Source organism: Rhipicephalus microplus, chromosome X (assembly GCF_043290135.1).
Source record: "Rhipicephalus microplus isolate Deutch F79 chromosome X, USDA_Rmic, whole genome shotgun sequence".
Taxonomy (NCBI): domain Eukaryota; kingdom Metazoa; phylum Arthropoda; class Arachnida; order Ixodida; family Ixodidae; genus Rhipicephalus; species Rhipicephalus microplus.
In genome coordinates this window covers 206,162,673-206,181,163 of record NC_134710.1, presented here as the reverse complement: position 1 = coordinate 206,181,163, position 18,491 = coordinate 206,162,673, and the positions used below count along the sequence as shown (strand labels likewise).

Below are 18,491 nucleotides of genomic sequence, written 5' to 3'. Positions count from 1 at the left end.
GACTCAACGTAGGCGTAACATATTGCCCTTTTCATTCGTGTAGTTCACGTGCATATGCGCAGTGTTTATTTTTCGATGAAAAGTCCGATCGTTACCATTCGTATATCCACGAATACCGAGCAGAGCAGAGAACGACTACAGCGCCTTTTGGCAGCGCGTCAAAGGGAGCTCGGTGATTAAAGGTGCGTCTGTCGGGGGACGGCGCCTGTCTCGCGTAGCCATCGAGAAGCCCCGCTTGGCGCTCCCATCTTCGTCCTCTCGAGGAAATTGCACGCTTTCGCTCAGGGGACGGCCCGGACTGGACGAAGCGGGCTGCCTATTATCTTCTTTCTCCGTCCTTCGTCTGTCGCAGGCGCGTGCACTTGCGAGCCTCATGCGCGATCTTCCCTTTCTTTTCATTACATCTTTTTTTTTGTCCTATACGAGCAGTGGATCCTGTTTTATGCTCGCTCTTCGTAGTCGCGGCACTCGCCATTAGCTCGTACGAAAGTGCGACCGCCTGGAGCAGAATGTGCACGATGGCCCGCATCTATACCGGGATACTCCTACCTCAGTCAGCAATGCTGTGGAGCTTTACGGCTTGACGTGGCAGTGTTACTTTTTTTTTTGTCCGTTGCACTGTTATTTCGTGAGCAAGCATTGAGAAATGCACCCGGACGCAAATTTTCTTTCATAACAACACCCCACGATTATGCAATCTCGAACGATGAACCTTGCGTGACAATTGAACGTCACTCAAGGCGACGTCTCAAATCGCGACAAGCGTTCGCTGATGACGCGGTGTTTCTCACTGCGCATTCAGAAAAAGACGGTGCTATAAAAGATAGAGCACTCAGAGTGCTGCGCAGAAGCGTTTTCTTTGTAACGCTGTAGCTCTGTCTGATCGAACCTAAACCAGCGTACATATCTTTCTACCTGTCTCATAAAATTTTCTCTTTAAAGCCGATCATTGTAGCAGACTGAAGCTACAAGTTTGAGTGAAATAAGCTGCTTACGCAACTTTTCTTAGCACTTCAGCATATCGGCGCGGATGCAGGAAAAGTTTTCAGGTGTAGTACGCTTCTTTGCGTAACAATGAAGGCTCGACTAAAGGCACTATACCTCGTTCTGAGACACCATGAACGTTCGCCGCTATCACCATCCACACAACAACCCACACAACAGCTTCCTATGTGCTTTTTTATTTGATAAACTGTCTAGAAATCACGTAATGTAAACAACAACTAAGTCGAGAGGTCGATTTGTAGGGTTTAACGTCACACAGCGGCTCAGTCTACGAGAGACGCCACGGTGCAGGGCTCAAGATTATTTGGACCACCTGGTTAAAGACACTCGAAGCTTAACATGGCCAGAAATACCGAATAAAGTGGATGGGAGAACGACCGCCGCCCCAGCACTGTTCGTAGAGCGTCGAAGGCGTTATCCGAAGGTTATAGGTCCATGTTTTCGTAGCTTACTTTTCTTGAAGTTTGGTGGGAGTTTTTTGGAGTTTAATTTCTTAAAAGAAATTCGCTTTTGATCGGAGTTTATTTCTCGTAAATTTGCGATTCTCGGAAACGCGGTGTTAAATTTTACATCATAAATTGTTGCATTCTGCTGATAATCTTGCTTCTCCAACCCTTAATTTTTTTTCGCTTACTGTTTATTTACCGCATCACTAAGGATGTTGGCGTACAATACTTTGAACGCCCCAAACTGTACTTTTGGAGCGCAGGAGCTGGTTAAGCTGCTTTTAAGCTTCTTCTGCTTTCTTAATCCTTCCGTCTTGAGGGATTCTGCAAAATTAATGTGGCTGCCTCTCTAGTCTTCTTGATGAAAAATAAAAAAACTATTATTAAAAATACTCCTAAATAATTTTTTTCTTTTCCATGGCACGTTCTTTGTAGCTGTTTTGATTGAGGCAAAATTGCTGAGGCCAGTGTGCTTACATTTGGGTACACGTTAAATGTGGTCGAAATTTCCGGTGCCTTTCACTAAAGCGTCTCTCATAATCATATGGTGGTTTTGGGACGTTAAACCCGACATATCAATTATTCAATCAATCCATCAATGAATCAATCAATCAATCGATCGATCTTAGTAGCTCTATATAAGTGCACTTTTTATATTATCATAGATGTTTGTTAAATAATGTTACGTTGAACTTGCTCATATGTGTTAAGTATTGTTATCTGTAAAATGTTCACTCTTGCATATCTTAATTTTATAAATGCCATTCCTGTAAAAGTCCCCGTTGGCGTTGGCAGTATGCCTGGAATAAACACACAAGTAAATCTTGGATTAAATACCTGAACGCGAAAACATGAAAAACACCTAATGAATGTCTGGAAGGTTTGAACGCATGGGCACATACGTACACACAAGCACAAATGCTTGATACAGAACACCTGTGTTTGTTCGTAGTACAACGTTAAAGCTTGTCGTAACAGACCGAAGCGTCTATGAATCTGCTCTGCTGCGATTGTGTAGCGATTACAGTGCTCGGCGGCTGACCCAAAGTTCGTGGTTTCGATCGCGGCAGTGGTGGCCGCATTTCGATAGCGACGGAATGCCATAAAACCCGTGTACTGTGCCGTGTCAGTGCACGTTAAACAACACCATATAGTCAAAATATTTGGAGGCCTATACTACGGCGTATCTCATAATCATATCGTGGTTTCGGGATGTAAAACCGAAAAGACGAAGAGCTAGTTAGAGGTTCGGTTCCGACCGGTAGCTAGGAGTTTTCTGCCCTTTTTATTTCATGGCATTTATATCACAATCTCTACACTATACCGTTAAATGGCTACAGATAAAGTAAACTATACCTTCTTTCTGTTCATTGTTGGTTTAAACGCTTTGCTAAACTATATTTAAAATCATTCAGAAGATCTGTCATTCGTTTCGAAAATGTCACCTCGACAATAGTTGCCAGCGCATCTTCATTCCCCCTCTCTACAGGCCTTGCACGTCTGTCATGTGGCGTTTCGTCAAGAGCACGCATTCGGTACATCCATACTTCTAGCCACTACGGCAAATAAACATGCATATTTAAAATTTCCTGCCAGGTTTCTTGTCACCAGCTTTAAAACAATGTACAAAAGCGAGAAGAACAGCGTGTACCGCCGCGTGCAGTTTGATGTACTGCAAAGGGTAACGCATGTCTCTCACTCCAACACGGATCTTCATGCATTTGTCTACGTGGTACACGCATCGGCAAAAAACTACTTGAGAAACTACTACTTTCTTCACCTTTAAAAGGAGCCAGCTGATGCTCCCCGTAAACACCTCCCTGAGTGACCACGTATCATCATCATCATCATCATCATCGTCGTCGTCGTGGTCGTCTTCATCATCATCATCATCATTATCCGCCTGACTACGTCCACAGCAGGACAAAGGCCTCTCCCATGATCCGCTAGTATAGACCTATTTATATATTTGTAAGCAGCGGTAGGCGCCCTCGACATACTGAGGTTCTTGTAGCAACGTTGCGCTGCGTATAGGGTCCGCGCAGCCCAAAACTAGCCATCGCCATCAATAATCACGTGACAACTGAAAGCCCCTGCAAAGCTGCCTCCGCGGGAGCCTTCCGCGCGTGTAGAATCAGATGTTAACGAATCATTGTTTCAGGGTAAAGGTGGAAACCAATGAAAAATATGGCTTACGTAGAAAAAGCCCCTCACGTATAACCAAACAGCTGCAATTGGCGTTGTAGATACCTTTAGACGAGGTGATTACATTAAAAGCAGTCAGGAAGCAAAAGGGCCCAACGCGTATAAATAGCAGTGACAGCTAATAGTTCAATGGGTATGCGTTTTAATTTTGGAGTCAATAATAACGGTGCTGTACGAAGCACGTTCCCTCACGTGAAATGTGGATAAGCGCATTTATAAAATGAGCTAATGCCAGCGAGCAGCTTTCAGGGAGACGCTGTCATTGTGTGGCTTGCACCTGATTTTTGTAGAACAATACACCTCACTTTTGTGACGACAGAAAGATGATTTGCAAATAGGCGTTGCGTCCTGCCGCACTTCTAGGGTATATCTTAAAGAGATCAGCTTAAAGGACGATCATGCCTGGCAAATGTTAGCGTGCTCAACAAATTTATAGTTACGAGGGCTACACGTCTTCTAGAAATCGACTAAGAAATTCGTTGTGTCAGTTTGGCGTAGCTTCGAAGATCTCGGCACGTGGATCAAGCAATGGTGGGCCGAAGGAGTTATAGTGTTGAAGGCTGAAAAAAGGAAAGACAAAACTCGAAAGCGGCCAAAAATGACTGCACTCGCACTGTTCGCCACGGCGTTGGGTAGCCGGATCGAGCCTTGATCGAGACGACGAGAGGAAGAGAAAGCGCGAGGGCAACAGAGCAGCGCATACGCGGGGAAGACCATTTCCGGCTCGGCTGCGCCGCACTAACCAGTCATTTTCCATAATGGCAGATGCAGATAGGCGCCGGCATGTGCTGCCGCCGCCGCTGCCAACAGCGCGCGAATAGCTCGCACTGTCAGGACGCTCGCAAGCTGAGGGATGGAGCGAAAAGGTTACACGGGTTGTGGCCCGCATGCTGCGCCACATATAATTTGTTGTTGTTGTTTTCTGTACGTTATTCTTTTGCACTAACGCATTGCTCTCGCGCGAGGTCATCTAATTGCCAAACTGAAACGTAAGCGAACGCCTTCTTATTCTTTTCCGACACAAGTGTCACCGCGAAACAGTTATGCATTCCTCTTTCTCTCTTGCCTTGTGAGGGTGATTTGATGCAGGACTGCGGCATTGCGCATAGTAACAGCGAAACATCACTGTAGAATGATTTCATGTAAAGATGTGGTTGTGTAGTTCCTCGCGTCATTTTTATTATCATATCAAAATGTACTTTAGGAGCATTTCTTGTAGGCATTTCTTTTTATCAACTTACTAAAGTGCTGATACAATTAAGATCAGTTTATACAACGATATGCTCGGGTTAAACAGCCGTCACTAGTTCGGTTCCACGTAACATGTTTAGTGGAAAACTAGAAAATATGGCAACGTCAATACGAGCGAGTAACACCGCGCTCCTCTCACACTGCCCGAATTTTTGTTTAGTTCAGAAATGGCGACCGGGACAACGAAATTGAGAGAGCGAGAGAGAGAAACCTTATAATAAAAAACGCAGATGCCTGGAAGGAGCAGTACGTATACACAAATGCGCGCCCTGATTATTTTGCTAAAAGAAAGGCAAGAAGGTCACACTTCCTGCAGAAGCGGGCCGCTAGAAGAACAAAGGAATAACTCGGAAGATGGCGCCCAAGTTCAGGGCGAATAATAGGCAGGACGCCTGCATGCATTCAGCGCCGCAAAGTGGGACGCAGCTCTGTCGCGGCCGCAGCGCGGATCAAATGTCACGATTCGCTGACTCCGCATAAGGCCTCCTCTCGCGGGTCGAGCACGCATTCATCTCGTTCGGCAGTCCCTCCGAATCAAAACACAAGGAAGCCGCCGGACTGAAGGCTGCGTATACGCAGAGACGCATTGTTCAATGGCTGCGGCACACGCGCCCATCCGTTGCTCGCTTTGTGCATTGTGTCGAAGGAAACGCAGGTCGGTGTTCGTATGCGCTGCCAGACTGTTTGGGACACAGCGCGTTCCTTGGTTTTCGCGAAATGTGTTCTAACGTGAGCACGGCTACTAAACTAGACAGCGACCAGCACTCATTAGCACCCGTCTCCCTCCCCACCAACTAACTGCTTCGAGTTTTCAACAGTATACTATAGACGCAAAAAACAACAGCCTCTAAATATCCTCTCGGGGACTTCCGAAGCTGCAGAAGCGAGTTTTACTCGCAGGCATGCTGACATGCGAGTGCCTAAATCATGAAGCAAGACGTTCAGGCACCGCTCGTTTTAACGCGATAGCGTTAAAGAGCTCGTTTCGCAGAAATTCCAGCGTCGGTGTCAGCGTCGTTGGTTGTGAGCGAAAAATCATCTTATGCGAAACTGAAAAATTGAGAATGATGCAAATAAAATAAATAAATAATGAAAAATTCCTGGAGCACAGTGGGGCCCGAACCAGGGTTGTTTGGGTCCAGTGGGCATCGAACCCTTGTTGTTTACGAGGCAAGCGAATGTCCGACCACACAGCGACGCTTCTGCTTGTGACAACAGTAAAAAAAAAGTCCTGTGCTTTTAAAGATCAGTGACTGTAACTTTCATGCTTCACAAACACACGCGACCTGTATACATGCTTCAGAATGCAGCATTAAATATTTCAGTAATAATGCATGGTACAAGCGTCCATTGTGAACGGGGGTCAGGACTTGTGATTATCATAATGTCTTCGTGGTTTAAATTCAGTACCCAACTACAAAAGACACACACTACTTCGTCTGTGCACTTAAGGCCACGTATATAGTGGGTGCATAGCGAATTCGAAAAGGATTCATGCACTAAGTGTTTGAAGTACGCACTACGAACAGGATGTCACTGTCGCGTTAAACTCCTAAAGGCGAAGCTTTAGGGTCCCCTAATTTTTTATCTCTGCACAGTGGGTGTATCTTATATCGGGCAATCTCACAGCAACCCCATCATCGGTGAAATAAGGGCTTCGAGAGGATGAACTTGCTTTTGCGTGCTACAGGTACAGCGCATGCATGTAGCGTGCTTTGCTTGTGTGAACATGTTTTCACTGACAGCGCTGTAGCAACCTTTTAGCCTAGCTTGAATATTTTACAGAAAGAAAGACCCCTCATGCATTTATCCCGCCCCTCACCATACACAACTTACGGAGTATTTACGGCATCAAATTCAACCAGCTCGGACAAGGCAGATCCCACGATAGAACGACACGTAAACGGAAGCGCCATTTTATCACAGCTTGCCTCTGATAAGAGGTGCAAACGAAAAAAAAAAAAAACATCGTGAATCAACATACTTACAGGCAGACACAGGGTAAACGCGTGCATGTTTTTGAAAAGCACACAATAACCGTAACAGTGGGCACATTGAACTCAGCAGCCCAGGCCCTTGATCACAAAGTTGCTGGACTCGTGCTCACAAAAACAAGGCAAATGAGCCATCCACCAGATGGGTTCATTGGAGTGGACGTTAGCCCCTCACGCTTTAATAACGAAGGTGTAAGAAATGTATTGGGAAGAGGTGGAGAGGCCAACCTAAAGAGCGTGTCTCTATAGTGCATCAAACCTCAGTGAGTTGGAGGGAAATAAGGGAGATAGAGTGTAATGAAAAACACCTCGCACATACATCGCCAGCGATTGTTCATCGCAGATTCTACGATGCCTGTCTTGGAGGATTGAGTTGCGGCCAGTCGAAGAACGTTGGTAGACACATCGTTGGCTGGTAGCTTCTCGAAGAAGCAGTGCCAAAATAAAAAAAAAACGACATTTCTAAATACACGCCCTGGAACCGTCCCAGCAATAGCGCAAGCAAAATGCCAAAGAGAGTCAATTGATTTGATTTGATTGATATGTGGGGTTTAACGTCCCAAAACCACCATATGATTATGACAGACGCCGTAGTGGAGGGCTCCGGAAATTTCGACCACCTGGGGTTCTTTAACGTGCACCCAAATCTGAGCACACGGGCCTACACCATTTCCGCCTCCATCGGAAATGCAGCCGCCGCAGCTGGGATTCGAACCCGCGACCTGCGGGTCAGCAGCCGAGTACCTTAGCCGCTAGGCTACCGCGGTGGGGCTGCGAAAGAGAGTCGTAACATAGTATACGAACCACGATACCTTGTGCTGGTCAGAACTGCTTCATGGTTTCCCTTTGATAATAACCACCGCGCCACGTTGGTCTAAGGTACTCGGCGGCTGACCCGCAGGTCATGGGATTGAATTCCGGCTGCGGTGGTTGCATTTTCGATGCAGGCGAAAATGCTGTAGGCCCGTGTGCTCAGATTTGGGTGCACGTTAAAGAATCCCGTGTGGGCAAAATTTTTGGAATCCTTCCCTATGGCGTCTCTCATAATCGTATGGTTGTTTTGGGACGTAAACTTCACGTATCAAATCAAAAACCCTGTATAATAACCGTCGGGTGAGAGCGTTGCGATTTCCATAATGCTGGAAGACAGAAATCGCTGTGAATGGAAGTGCTTACCCTTAACCACAGGGCGCCTTTTCTTGACCAAACAATATCACCTAGTGACTGCAACGTTATGCTGCTCGGTACGATCACCGGTTATATTTATGGTGGCAGAATTGCAATCAGCACAGTATGAAAAAAAAATTCCGTTAATTGCGCATAAATTGTTGTTAGAAAGCCTTAGGCTATCAAACTATTGCGCATTGTTCATCTGTGTGGCATGCTCAGGATCATAATTAGTAACGTCCGCTTTCCTGCACAAAGTTCAATTCTTAAATCCTGAAAACGTGGGACAGAAACCATGGGCCGTCAAAATTGGCGGAACTTCCCTGTGTGGCACTGTTCATGATCATGCCACTCCGTGATTCACGGAAACCTGATATTGGGACACCTTTGCGGATACACTACGCCGTAGGTGATATCTAGTCTCTTGAAGACGCGGGATGCGTTGATGTAATTGAAAAGCGATCTGAATCATATCTTAATCACTCCGTGTGAACGCGTTGAAGATGAGGCCATGGTAATACGCACAGAGCAATTTTTCAAAGCTCAGGCAGGTTTATAAGAGTTGACAATAACGTAATGGCGCGCATATGCGTCGAGCGAACGCTATTCTATTGTCGCCGCTGTTATATCTAGCTGACATCGACGCCAGTGCCCTCGTTACCTTCGTCCGTTTTCCCTGTGGTATTGTCCTTTTGCTCCCCATCTACCCTTTAACCGTCTATAGCATATGAAGCGAGAGACGTCTGTGATTCAAAGTGAATAGAGTATCAAGAGGTGGTCATAAGCAAATAATGTAGCTAACTTTTCGGAATACACGCACAAGTGGTGCCCCTTTCTTGTTATTAACATTAGTAATAATACGCATCTTAAGGTGACTACAGCTACTCATCGACAAATATTATTACGTTGCAATACAGGAACAATAAGGTTGTCGTCACTCCTCAGTGTACACGAACATGCGGTTTTGGTGGCTCTTGGTGCGTCCGACCTTGTCCCATGTGAAATGTGGAATTTTTTCAATGATGCGCAAGCTTTGCCTCGCTGGAGCTCACAAGTTATATGAACGTAATGCAGGTGCGTTTGAATGCAATTGTTTCTTTCGCCAAGGCTGCATGCTGACAGTTGGAGTTGACTTTTGAAGCGCCGTCGAAGATGGTGGCAGTTCCTATCGTGAGCGTTGAAAACACCCGAGAAATCAATGATGCAAAATACCCACCTGACCAACGAGCGACCTCGTGAGGAAGACTTCTCCGGTGCGTTTGTTGATGCGAAAGTAGCTGGATCCGTCCAGAAAGACTGCGGGCTCGATACCGTACTCGATGACATCGTGGTCTTCGTCTCGTGTCCGCACCGTCATCACCCGACTTCCTGTGCAAACACACACAAAAAAACACTTTGTTGGACCCAAATTCTATACTGTTAATAGTGGCAATCAGCCAATTGACTCTCTACAGGCTGAATAAAACTATTATCTCCATAGAAAAAGTTTGTCGCAAAAATTAAAAGTTTTTTTTTCATGTTCGGTTTGCGTGCACTTAAGCAGGCACGTAGCAAGAAATTCTTTCCGAAGGAGAGGGAGCACCACCTTGATTACGGAGAGGGCATCTCCTTGAAATGGTCATATTTCGCTCTCTATGCCATGCTGAAACGTCGCAACGATACCCCAAACGTCTTTCTCCGCCGTAACGATACCCCAAACGGCACCAAGCGACACCCCAAACGGCCCAGCCTATCTGCAGCGCCCACCAATTTAGCTCAAGTTTCAGCGTTCATGATTGCGCGACTGTCAATTAAAAGCAATTATTGTGCATATCTGAGGCACCATACTAACAAGTCAATACTTTGTATGTGTGTTTTCATACTATAGAAGGCACACAAAAGTAATTCTAAGGACCGTAGCGTTTATCACGTTGCGCTGACAGGGCAACGCTATGCTCAAAAAGGCAAGTGTTTCTAACGCTTTGCTAAGACGACACGGTGGTGGCCCCTGCCCGTCACTTCGCGTTCTACTCCTTATCGCCTCCGAGACAGGCGAGGCGCGCCTCTTTCTCCACGGGTGAGCACGCCTTCCTTCGTTTTCGAAGATATCTGCCAGATGGCGCTCATGTCTAACGTGCCTCGATGCGCTCGTTCGCCTTCGCTGCACGGATCGAGACTCTCTAACGCAGCCCTTCCAGAATACAATTAACCAATTTTCTCGCGCAGAACATCAAATGAACGTTTCGTTCACTCTCTCCACACGCAAGACTATCGTCTTTCGACGACATTTGCAGTAAAACGCGCACATACGGGGCCAATTTTTTTGCAGTCAACATACGCTTCTTACGTCACCAGTAATTATTGCCATACGAAAGAGCCGAAATATGCGCGGAGGCACTCCGAGCCGCACGTGGAATCAGTAGGGCACAAAGCGACCTCCAGTACGCGTGGGCCTTCGAGCTCGTTCGCACTGTCCTCAGTGGTGGCCGCTCCATGTGTACCGCCCACACAAAATGAGGAAATTGCTTTCCCAACCATACTTGCGAAAGCTACGTGGTGCAGGTGCGTGGAGGTCGCACTATACACGAAATGACCGGCGTTTACAGCACGTGGTCAGGAAAGCTGTGTACATCTCCAGTGAAGTTGCATAGCAGTAAAAAAAAATGACATTCTTATGCGCGTCTTCTGCACGTTGGTGTGGAGGAATCGTTTTTTTATTAATTATATCCTACGATGACGACATTAGACATAAGAATAACCATGTGTACAAAGTGAGGCATGTTCTAAGCATAAGATGAAGTGACATACGATAGTGGTCACCATGCGGGCAACCTAAACGGTATAACAACGTAACACCATGCTTTAAGCATCAGCGTTTCGGCTGCAAGTAGCATCCCGGTGTTGAAATTGACGTGGTATCACCGCTAGTGGCTGCTTTCAAACAGAACTTGATTGCTTCAAGCAATCACAAAATATAGTATCGAGTTTGTGAACAGCGTAGAGTGTTTTTTTTCTTCTAATTTTCACCGCAAGCGATGAGAAAACGTGGCGTGAAAACAGCCGCCGTTGACAAATACGCTACGCATGCTGTATTGCAATGAAAGTTTCCAGGTTTATCTTAAGTTTGGCCGTGAACGTGGAACCTCGGTTGTGAGTAGAACACTTGCGCTGCCGAGAAGACGATAACAAACCTAAGAATTTTTCCCCTTGCCTCCGTTCGTCTCTGTCTTATGAGTCTGAATCCTTGTCACTGTGTTTTTTACTAACCATGTTTGTTCGTTTATTATGTTTGTTTGCATACGTTGCATACGACAGTGACTGGCAGTATTGACTCCCCGCTTTTGTACATTGCCTTATACTCAAATGAGTACATGCATATAAAGTGGTTCATCAAGAACAAAAACGTTAGTTGTAACCTGGTGCTGTATTATGCCCAATCATTTCTAGTATCTAGAAAGTCTATCCTTTAGGGCAAACATTTCGGAAAAGAAAACGAGGTGCTGTATAGGATACAGCCGCAGTAACTGCAGTCTCACCAGACGCGAACGACCCAATTCTGGCGATGTCAGAGGCTAACTAAATTGCGAACTCGGCTTGCTGACCCGCAGGTCGTGGGAGCGAATCGTTGCTGCGACAGCTCCATTATTGATGGAGGCTAAAATGCTGTAGACCCGTGTGCTCAGATTTGGGTGCAGGTTAAAGAAGCCCAGGTGGTCGAAATTTCCGGAGCCCTCCAATACGGCGTCTTTCATAATCATATGGTGGTTGTGGGATGGTAAACCTCACAATAAATAATTATTAATTAATCGATTCAATAAATAAATCGAACTACTGCGCTACAGTTACTGGGACAAAAAAGTTTAGAGAGGACACACGTCACGAAGTATACACGACAAGCTCAATCGTATTGATAGGGTTATAGAAACAAATTGCCACCAATGTTCTTCCCTTTCTCGCACTGCTAACGGCTAAACGTAACCACCGAAAAGCTGCATTGTGAGAACGTTGGTGTATAACAGCATTTGCAACCAAGGTAATGTATATAGTTACAATCAATGCAAATACGTCATTCCGTCTCTCTGGTGCCACATTTCCCTTCACTCAGACAAAGCTACCCCTCTTTCTTATACATTTGTTTTACAATTAAAAGTAGGTGATCATGCATGCTTTGTCTTGTTGTGACAAAACAGTCACAGCTTTGCCGCAAAGGCGAAGCAAAGAACGAGATGGCAACGATTTGTAAGGTCACGCGCAGAATGGAAACCAGATCGAAACGTGCCCCGCGTTTCTCGCGCACAAATTAAGCACAAAATGTACTCACAGGTACGGATGCACACGAATAAGCGTCTCATTTGTTAGTTCGATAAGTCTGAAAAGCGCGCGCGCTTTTCTCGAACGGAGACTGCAATGATTGCAGTGACCTTTGAGTGCCCGGTACTTATACAGCAGAATTGTTTCACGTAAAGCCCGAGGCCAGCCAAGGCGTACTATCCTCTCCTTCTCACCACAGCGAGATAAGGGCGCGTGAGGGAGCGTCGCTCCCCTTCTCTAACCCGGGCAAAGTACGCGTAGGAGATTAGAGCGGGCACCACTGCGCGATGTGGTGACGTGCGCTCATTGCGCAATCTTTGTGGTCATGCCGAAAACACAGCAGCAGTAAGTGGTAGATGTAAATAGCTTGCCGTTGGAGCGGTGAAGAATGGTCTCAGGGGTGGCTCAGTGGTTAACGCCTCGGTTTCACGACGCCGAGGTCCCACGTTCGATTCCGCGCGCCGGAGTGCTTTTTCTGGATTTGTACTTTCTTGTGTCTTCATATACATACATATGTATACATATACGGTGCATGACATCGACGCCGACGCTGGCGGCAAAATCCAGCCGAGAGTGTCCATAAAATTCCTATCGCAACAAAAATACAGAGCTGAAAAACTTTTGAACACTGACAGTCAATGCTGTAAGCGCTTACACAAGCCTTCTCGTCTGTAAGGCTGCAACTGCTTCGAAGAGAACTAGTTCACAACTTGAAACGTAGCAATGGTTCCAGGGACACCCCTTGCCCTGCTTACACAAAAAGTTGTTTTCATGCACCTTACCAATGTGTGTATGACTGATACATTTAAATGACAATGAAACAGCGGAAAATGAGATGAAGGGCGTTATTTTGTCTTGAAAGTCCGAGGAACAGTGTTTGATATGTGCGTGTTAATGTGTTTTTTTACATATGTGTGCTTGCAAGAGCATTTTCCATGCACTGCTGTTTGCATGTTTCTTCTCAAGTTGTATACTCGATCTACTCAAGTGGTACAGAGCAACCGGCGCCTTTTTTTTTGCGCAGCAACATAATTTTTCACATCACAAGAGAGAGAGAGAGAGAGATAAAGATGCAAGGAAAGGCAGGGAGGTTAGCCAGACGCACATCCGGTTTGCTACCCTGCACTGGGGAAGGGATAAAGGGGAGAAAAGAGGTTGCAGAAAGATGAGAAGGTACACACAATCACGAGCACACTCGGGGAGCACACACAGTCTACAGGCGGTCGCTCAGGTTTGTTGACTTAAGGTAAAGTAGCAGTGCTTTAGTTGCTTTCTGCGCAACTGAGGCAGATGCCCAAGGTCCTAGTATCTTCTGCACACAAAATGGTCCGGGGTCAAGTTGATTCAAAACCATCCGGAGCTGGCATCGCTGTGTGTCGTAGCAAGCGCAGCTGCACAGGACGTGTTCGATGGTCTCTTCAGCTCCGCAGTAGTCGCATGTAGGAGTGTCTGCCATACCAATGCGAAAGGAGTACACCTTTGTAAATGCAACACCCAACCAAAGGCGGCATAACAGTGTCGCATCTGAGCGGGAAAGTTGTGATGGTAGCTTTAGCTTGAGCGAAGGATCCAGTTCATAAAATTGACACCTTTGGAAGCTGGTAGACGACCAGAACGTGCGTGTGAGATCTCGAGCCAGCAGGTAAAGTTGTCTTGCTGCATCATTCCTTGATAGAGGAATCGGGACTACACGGGTTTCTTCATGGGCTGAGCGGGCTGCATCATCGGCTAATTGATTTCCGGTAATACCGATATGTCCAGGCAGCCATTGATATATAATATCATGCCCTCGTGCTAGAGCTTCATGATGGCAATGTCTTATTTCTTGTACCAGTTGGTCATGACTCCTCCTACGCATGGCAGACTGCAAACTCTGAAGCGCTGCCTTCGAATCACAGAATATGACCCATTTTCATGGACGTTCTTGAACGAGATATTGTAAAGCAGCCCTTATAGCAGCAAGCTCTGATGCCGTAGATGTAGTCATATGTGACAACTTAAACTTGATTGTCATTTCTGCAGCCGGAATTACAGCGGCACCTGATGAGCTGCTGGACGAGACGGACCCATCAGTGTATATCTGCGTTCGGTCTAAGTACAACTCATGTAATAATAGCAGTGTTGCTTGCTTCAACGCTACTCTGGAGTGACTGCTTTTCTTTTTGATTCCCGGAATTTCTAGACGTACTTGCGGCTAGTCGAGGCACCACAAAGGACATGCCGTTCTCGCAGCTGGCGTATATCCTGATAGAATGCTGTTTAGGTGCTTGGCTATGGCGTCTGAAAACGTAGCACGTGGTCTTCCGGAAGGTAGAAGGGCCAAGTGGTGGTCGGGGACACGGCTAGCATGTCGAATGTGCGCTCTGAGGCAATCCACAACTATATATGTCCTGACCGGATGGTCTTTGGCAAGCATGATTGTGGCATAAGTAGAAGCGCATCGGGGCAGTCCACAAGAATCACAAGAATTTTGAAAAAGTCTGGGGTACAACCAAACAGCTCCCGGAGAAAGCAGAGTCTCTTTAACATGGGGGAGGACTCGCTTGCTGGATTCCGTACCGACCGGTTGTGCCCTCGCGATCTCCGGCGTCCCTTCGACGACAGTGTAGCTCTGACCGACTGGACTTGCTCTACGCCATCTACTGACGCCGACAAGAGCTCTCGCAAGTGGTGCCCCGTGTTCGGACTCTTGTGACCGTGTTTCCATCTTTCCTATCTCTCCTATCCCCTCGGTTTGTTGTCGCCCTCTCTGGCTTACCACCTCACGTCTCTTCCTCTTTTCTACACCTTTACTCCTACTCTTTTAATCCCTCCTCACCCCCATTCCTTGTGAGCTACTGTTGAGGTGTCGCTCACTGAAGGAGACAGTTACGGGGCTCACTTTTCTCTTCCTTTCTCTCTCAAGAATCAACTTGTTAACATGGGTCGTACGCATGTCACGCAGCGACACATGAACGGGCTTTGACGGTATTCTTAGCTTGTTAGCGTATCCGGCGAGTTCAGTAGAGTACGGAATATGAGCCTATCAAACAGCAGAAGAATTAGCATTTAGGCAATTTGGAATTGGTTATGCATCTTTGAAATGGGCAGCACTAAAAACGAGGACTCGAGAAGGACACCCAGGAAACCGGTTCTCGTGGTTATGCAGCATGGCATCAAGCGACAACTAGTACCTGATGAAATATGGCCAGTTGGTTTGTGAACAGGCATTACAGATGGTCGAAAGTAAGGAAGCATGATCACTGTCTTTGCGCCGTTCGAGGTAACACTTTCGGACTTTTACGCAACGCTTGTATGGTCTTTCAACTTTGATTTTTACAAGGTGAAACTCCACTAGGGCTATTACCGGAGTGGACACATGGGGACCCTATGACCGTCGAAAATCTCGTAATTGCAATGCGTGAATATTTTCAGGTAAATTACAAAGCTAAAGTTCCAAGACAAAAAACTGTGCGCAGATGTATGTCGCATGTGGAAATGTTAAAGGGAAATGTTTGGAGGATTCGTTTGACACTTCGCAAGTTAAGACGTCTGAGGCATAGCTGGAATATGTTACCATCCCAGCATTGATACGGCTTACGAAACGTGTTGATGCCGAGGGGGAAGCGAAACACTGAATTCCTTGGGCGTCATTGAGATTTACCGCACATGTGCTTTCAGACTGAAGCTGATCATCGGCTTTCACTTCTCGGTTCCTCCGCTTTAATAAGGTTTCACCACGTACCATGTACAAGGTAGCTATGGAATCAAAATATCAGGCTGATTCTTTAAAAAAACAAAATCGAAAAGCAGTTCACTTTAGATACGAAGCAGCTCTATGGCTATCCTGTGTAACGCTGTCCATACGTGTCGCCATGCCAACGCGCCGCACCACCCTCCCCTCACTGCAGGTGTTGGGGTGGTGCCAACTATACTCTGTTTCAGAACTTATCTTCAGCACTGCGGAGCCTACAGAGTACCTAAGTCAATAGGAAAGGCACTTAGCCCCTCCACATGTTCATCCGCGCCGTGTCATCTCCTCACCGTATCATTATGAGAGACGCTGTAGTGGAGGGCTCTGAAAATTTCGACCACCTGGTGTTCTTTGACGTGAACCCAAATCTGAGTGCACGGGCCTACAACATTTCCGCCTTCATTGTAAATGCAGCCGCTGCAGCCAGGGTTCGATCCCGTGACCTGCGGGTCAGCAACCGAGAACCTTAGCCACTAGACCACCGAGGTGGGGCTGACAGGCTGGTCCTTCGAGGCAAGCTCGTGTGTCGAGCAGTGACGTAAATGCGCGCCGGGCACGCATGTGTCGCACATGCGAGCATGCCGCACGCAGGCGGTGAATCACAGCACGTGAACACAAACTGCAGAAGCACAGGCTACATTGACATGTTCGGCGCCTTACTTGTTTTCAAACATGCAATCGCTATCACGCTCACCTACCAACTTGTTGCGGCATGCATTGCATGCACATGCGTGCGTAGGGCTCCCCTTACTGGGGAGGAGGAGGGGGGCGAAGGTTTGTCGCAGTGCTCTTCATCCTCCCTATCGGTCACTTTGCAACCCTCTTCTCCGGCGACATAGGGTGGGGGGAGCGTGCCCCCCTCCTCCGTGCGCACGCCTATACGATTGCAAAAACGGCTTCATCGGCGCTGCAGATCGGAAATTTCAATAAACAGTATCATGGCGTTTTCCACGTTAGTATTCACTGTTAGTATTCACTGCACTTATACCTGTAGGGTTTCCGATAATGAAAACATGTACAATAAAAATTGGTCGTCACTCCCTTTAAACGCATATTTCTTGTGCTTCAGCAGGCTCACCATCTCTCTTGCAGCACAGCGCAATAAAATAATAGATTATACAGCGTGTAACAAAATCTCACTTGTATTGTTCAGCCACTTCAAACACTGCGCTGAAATAATGTCAAGTAACAATGCTATCACTATGTCTGGTCCGGTACAACTGATTTCAATACTTTTCGCAATACTGGTTTCTAGGGTGAAGGTGGGCTCGATTAAAAATGAAATGTACATATGCTAGGTAAACAAAGCTTATGTGCTCTGGAGTACTCAAGCATGGCGCCACAGATACGCTCCGGTTATTAACGAGTGACTTGGAGCATGTCCAAAGGAGGGCCGTCAACGCCCGATGTGTAAACGACTACGCGGTGCTCAAGGCGTACGTAACGCAAACCAAGCTCAAATTTTGTTTATCATCATCTTGCTTGACGCTTAGTGCACATCTTTCCGTCTCTGTTGAGTGTTGCGCAGTTGATTAAACTAATAGCATTATCGATGCTGCGGCAGCTCTTTCTAAACCCTGACATTTGTGGAGGGTATTCATTGTTGTTCGTGAGCAACCACTCCTGGTGCGTCCGCTACAGGCAATATCACTATCGGTGTATTACTCATCAAGGGACCGTTCGCTTACGTGACTCACGAGTCCGCCTTATGTGCCCTCAAGTCTGTTGGAGCAGGAGGTTATATGTACCGCTGGGTCTCGGGCTACCTCACAATCACGGACGCTCCATGTTCGTCATACGCGAGCATATTCATCTTGTTATCAAACAAAGCTAAGGGCTGCTCTGTTAATGCCCTGCTGCGAATGTATATGACTCTTGCGAAGGTCTTCTACGACACAGCTTTCCTGCATTACATTGCATTGCCTGAACCAGTATATATACCAGCCCTGACTGGAGCTCAAGCAAGAACCCTGAATGTGTGCTTTGATCTATCAAAAATATATTAAGCATTGAAACCATTGCCGAAAACAGACGCCTATCAGCTACCGTGCTTCTGCGGCAGCAGTTTCTTTGAACCCAGTTGCGTTATACCACCGAGTACCGGGTCATAGGCTTCCATCAGACAGCAGTCCTGTGGTGTGGAGCTTGCTCCCGCTGCATAATCAAAGCGCACCGATGGCCACGGAATTATCTTGAAAACTTCCTTAATGGTCAATAGTCACTTTCGTGCCTGGGTTCAAGAACAAGAGACGTGTACTCGGACCAGCATTAATGGATTTCACTCTACAGCGCATGGGAAACAACTACAGAGCTCGCCATCATAATTACACTGACGGCTCTGCTACGCCTACATCATCCGTCATTGGTAACTTGATTCTATCTGCCAATGTCACAATCTCT

At 46.7% G+C, this 18,491-nt stretch overlaps 1 protein-coding gene across 1 annotated transcript in view; it reads right to left on the bottom strand.

Moving 5' to 3' along the window:
* The window catches only part of Cad96Ca (tyrosine kinase receptor Cad96Ca), a 91,194-nt gene that overhangs the window by 11,064 nt on the left and 61,639 nt on the right, over nt 1–18,491 (bottom strand). The window contains exon 3 of the mRNA XM_037435788.2: nt 9,285–9,436. Within this exon, the coding sequence (XP_037291685.1) occupies nt 9,285–9,436 (152 nt within the window). The remainder of the gene's footprint in view (nt 1–9,284; nt 9,437–18,491) is intronic.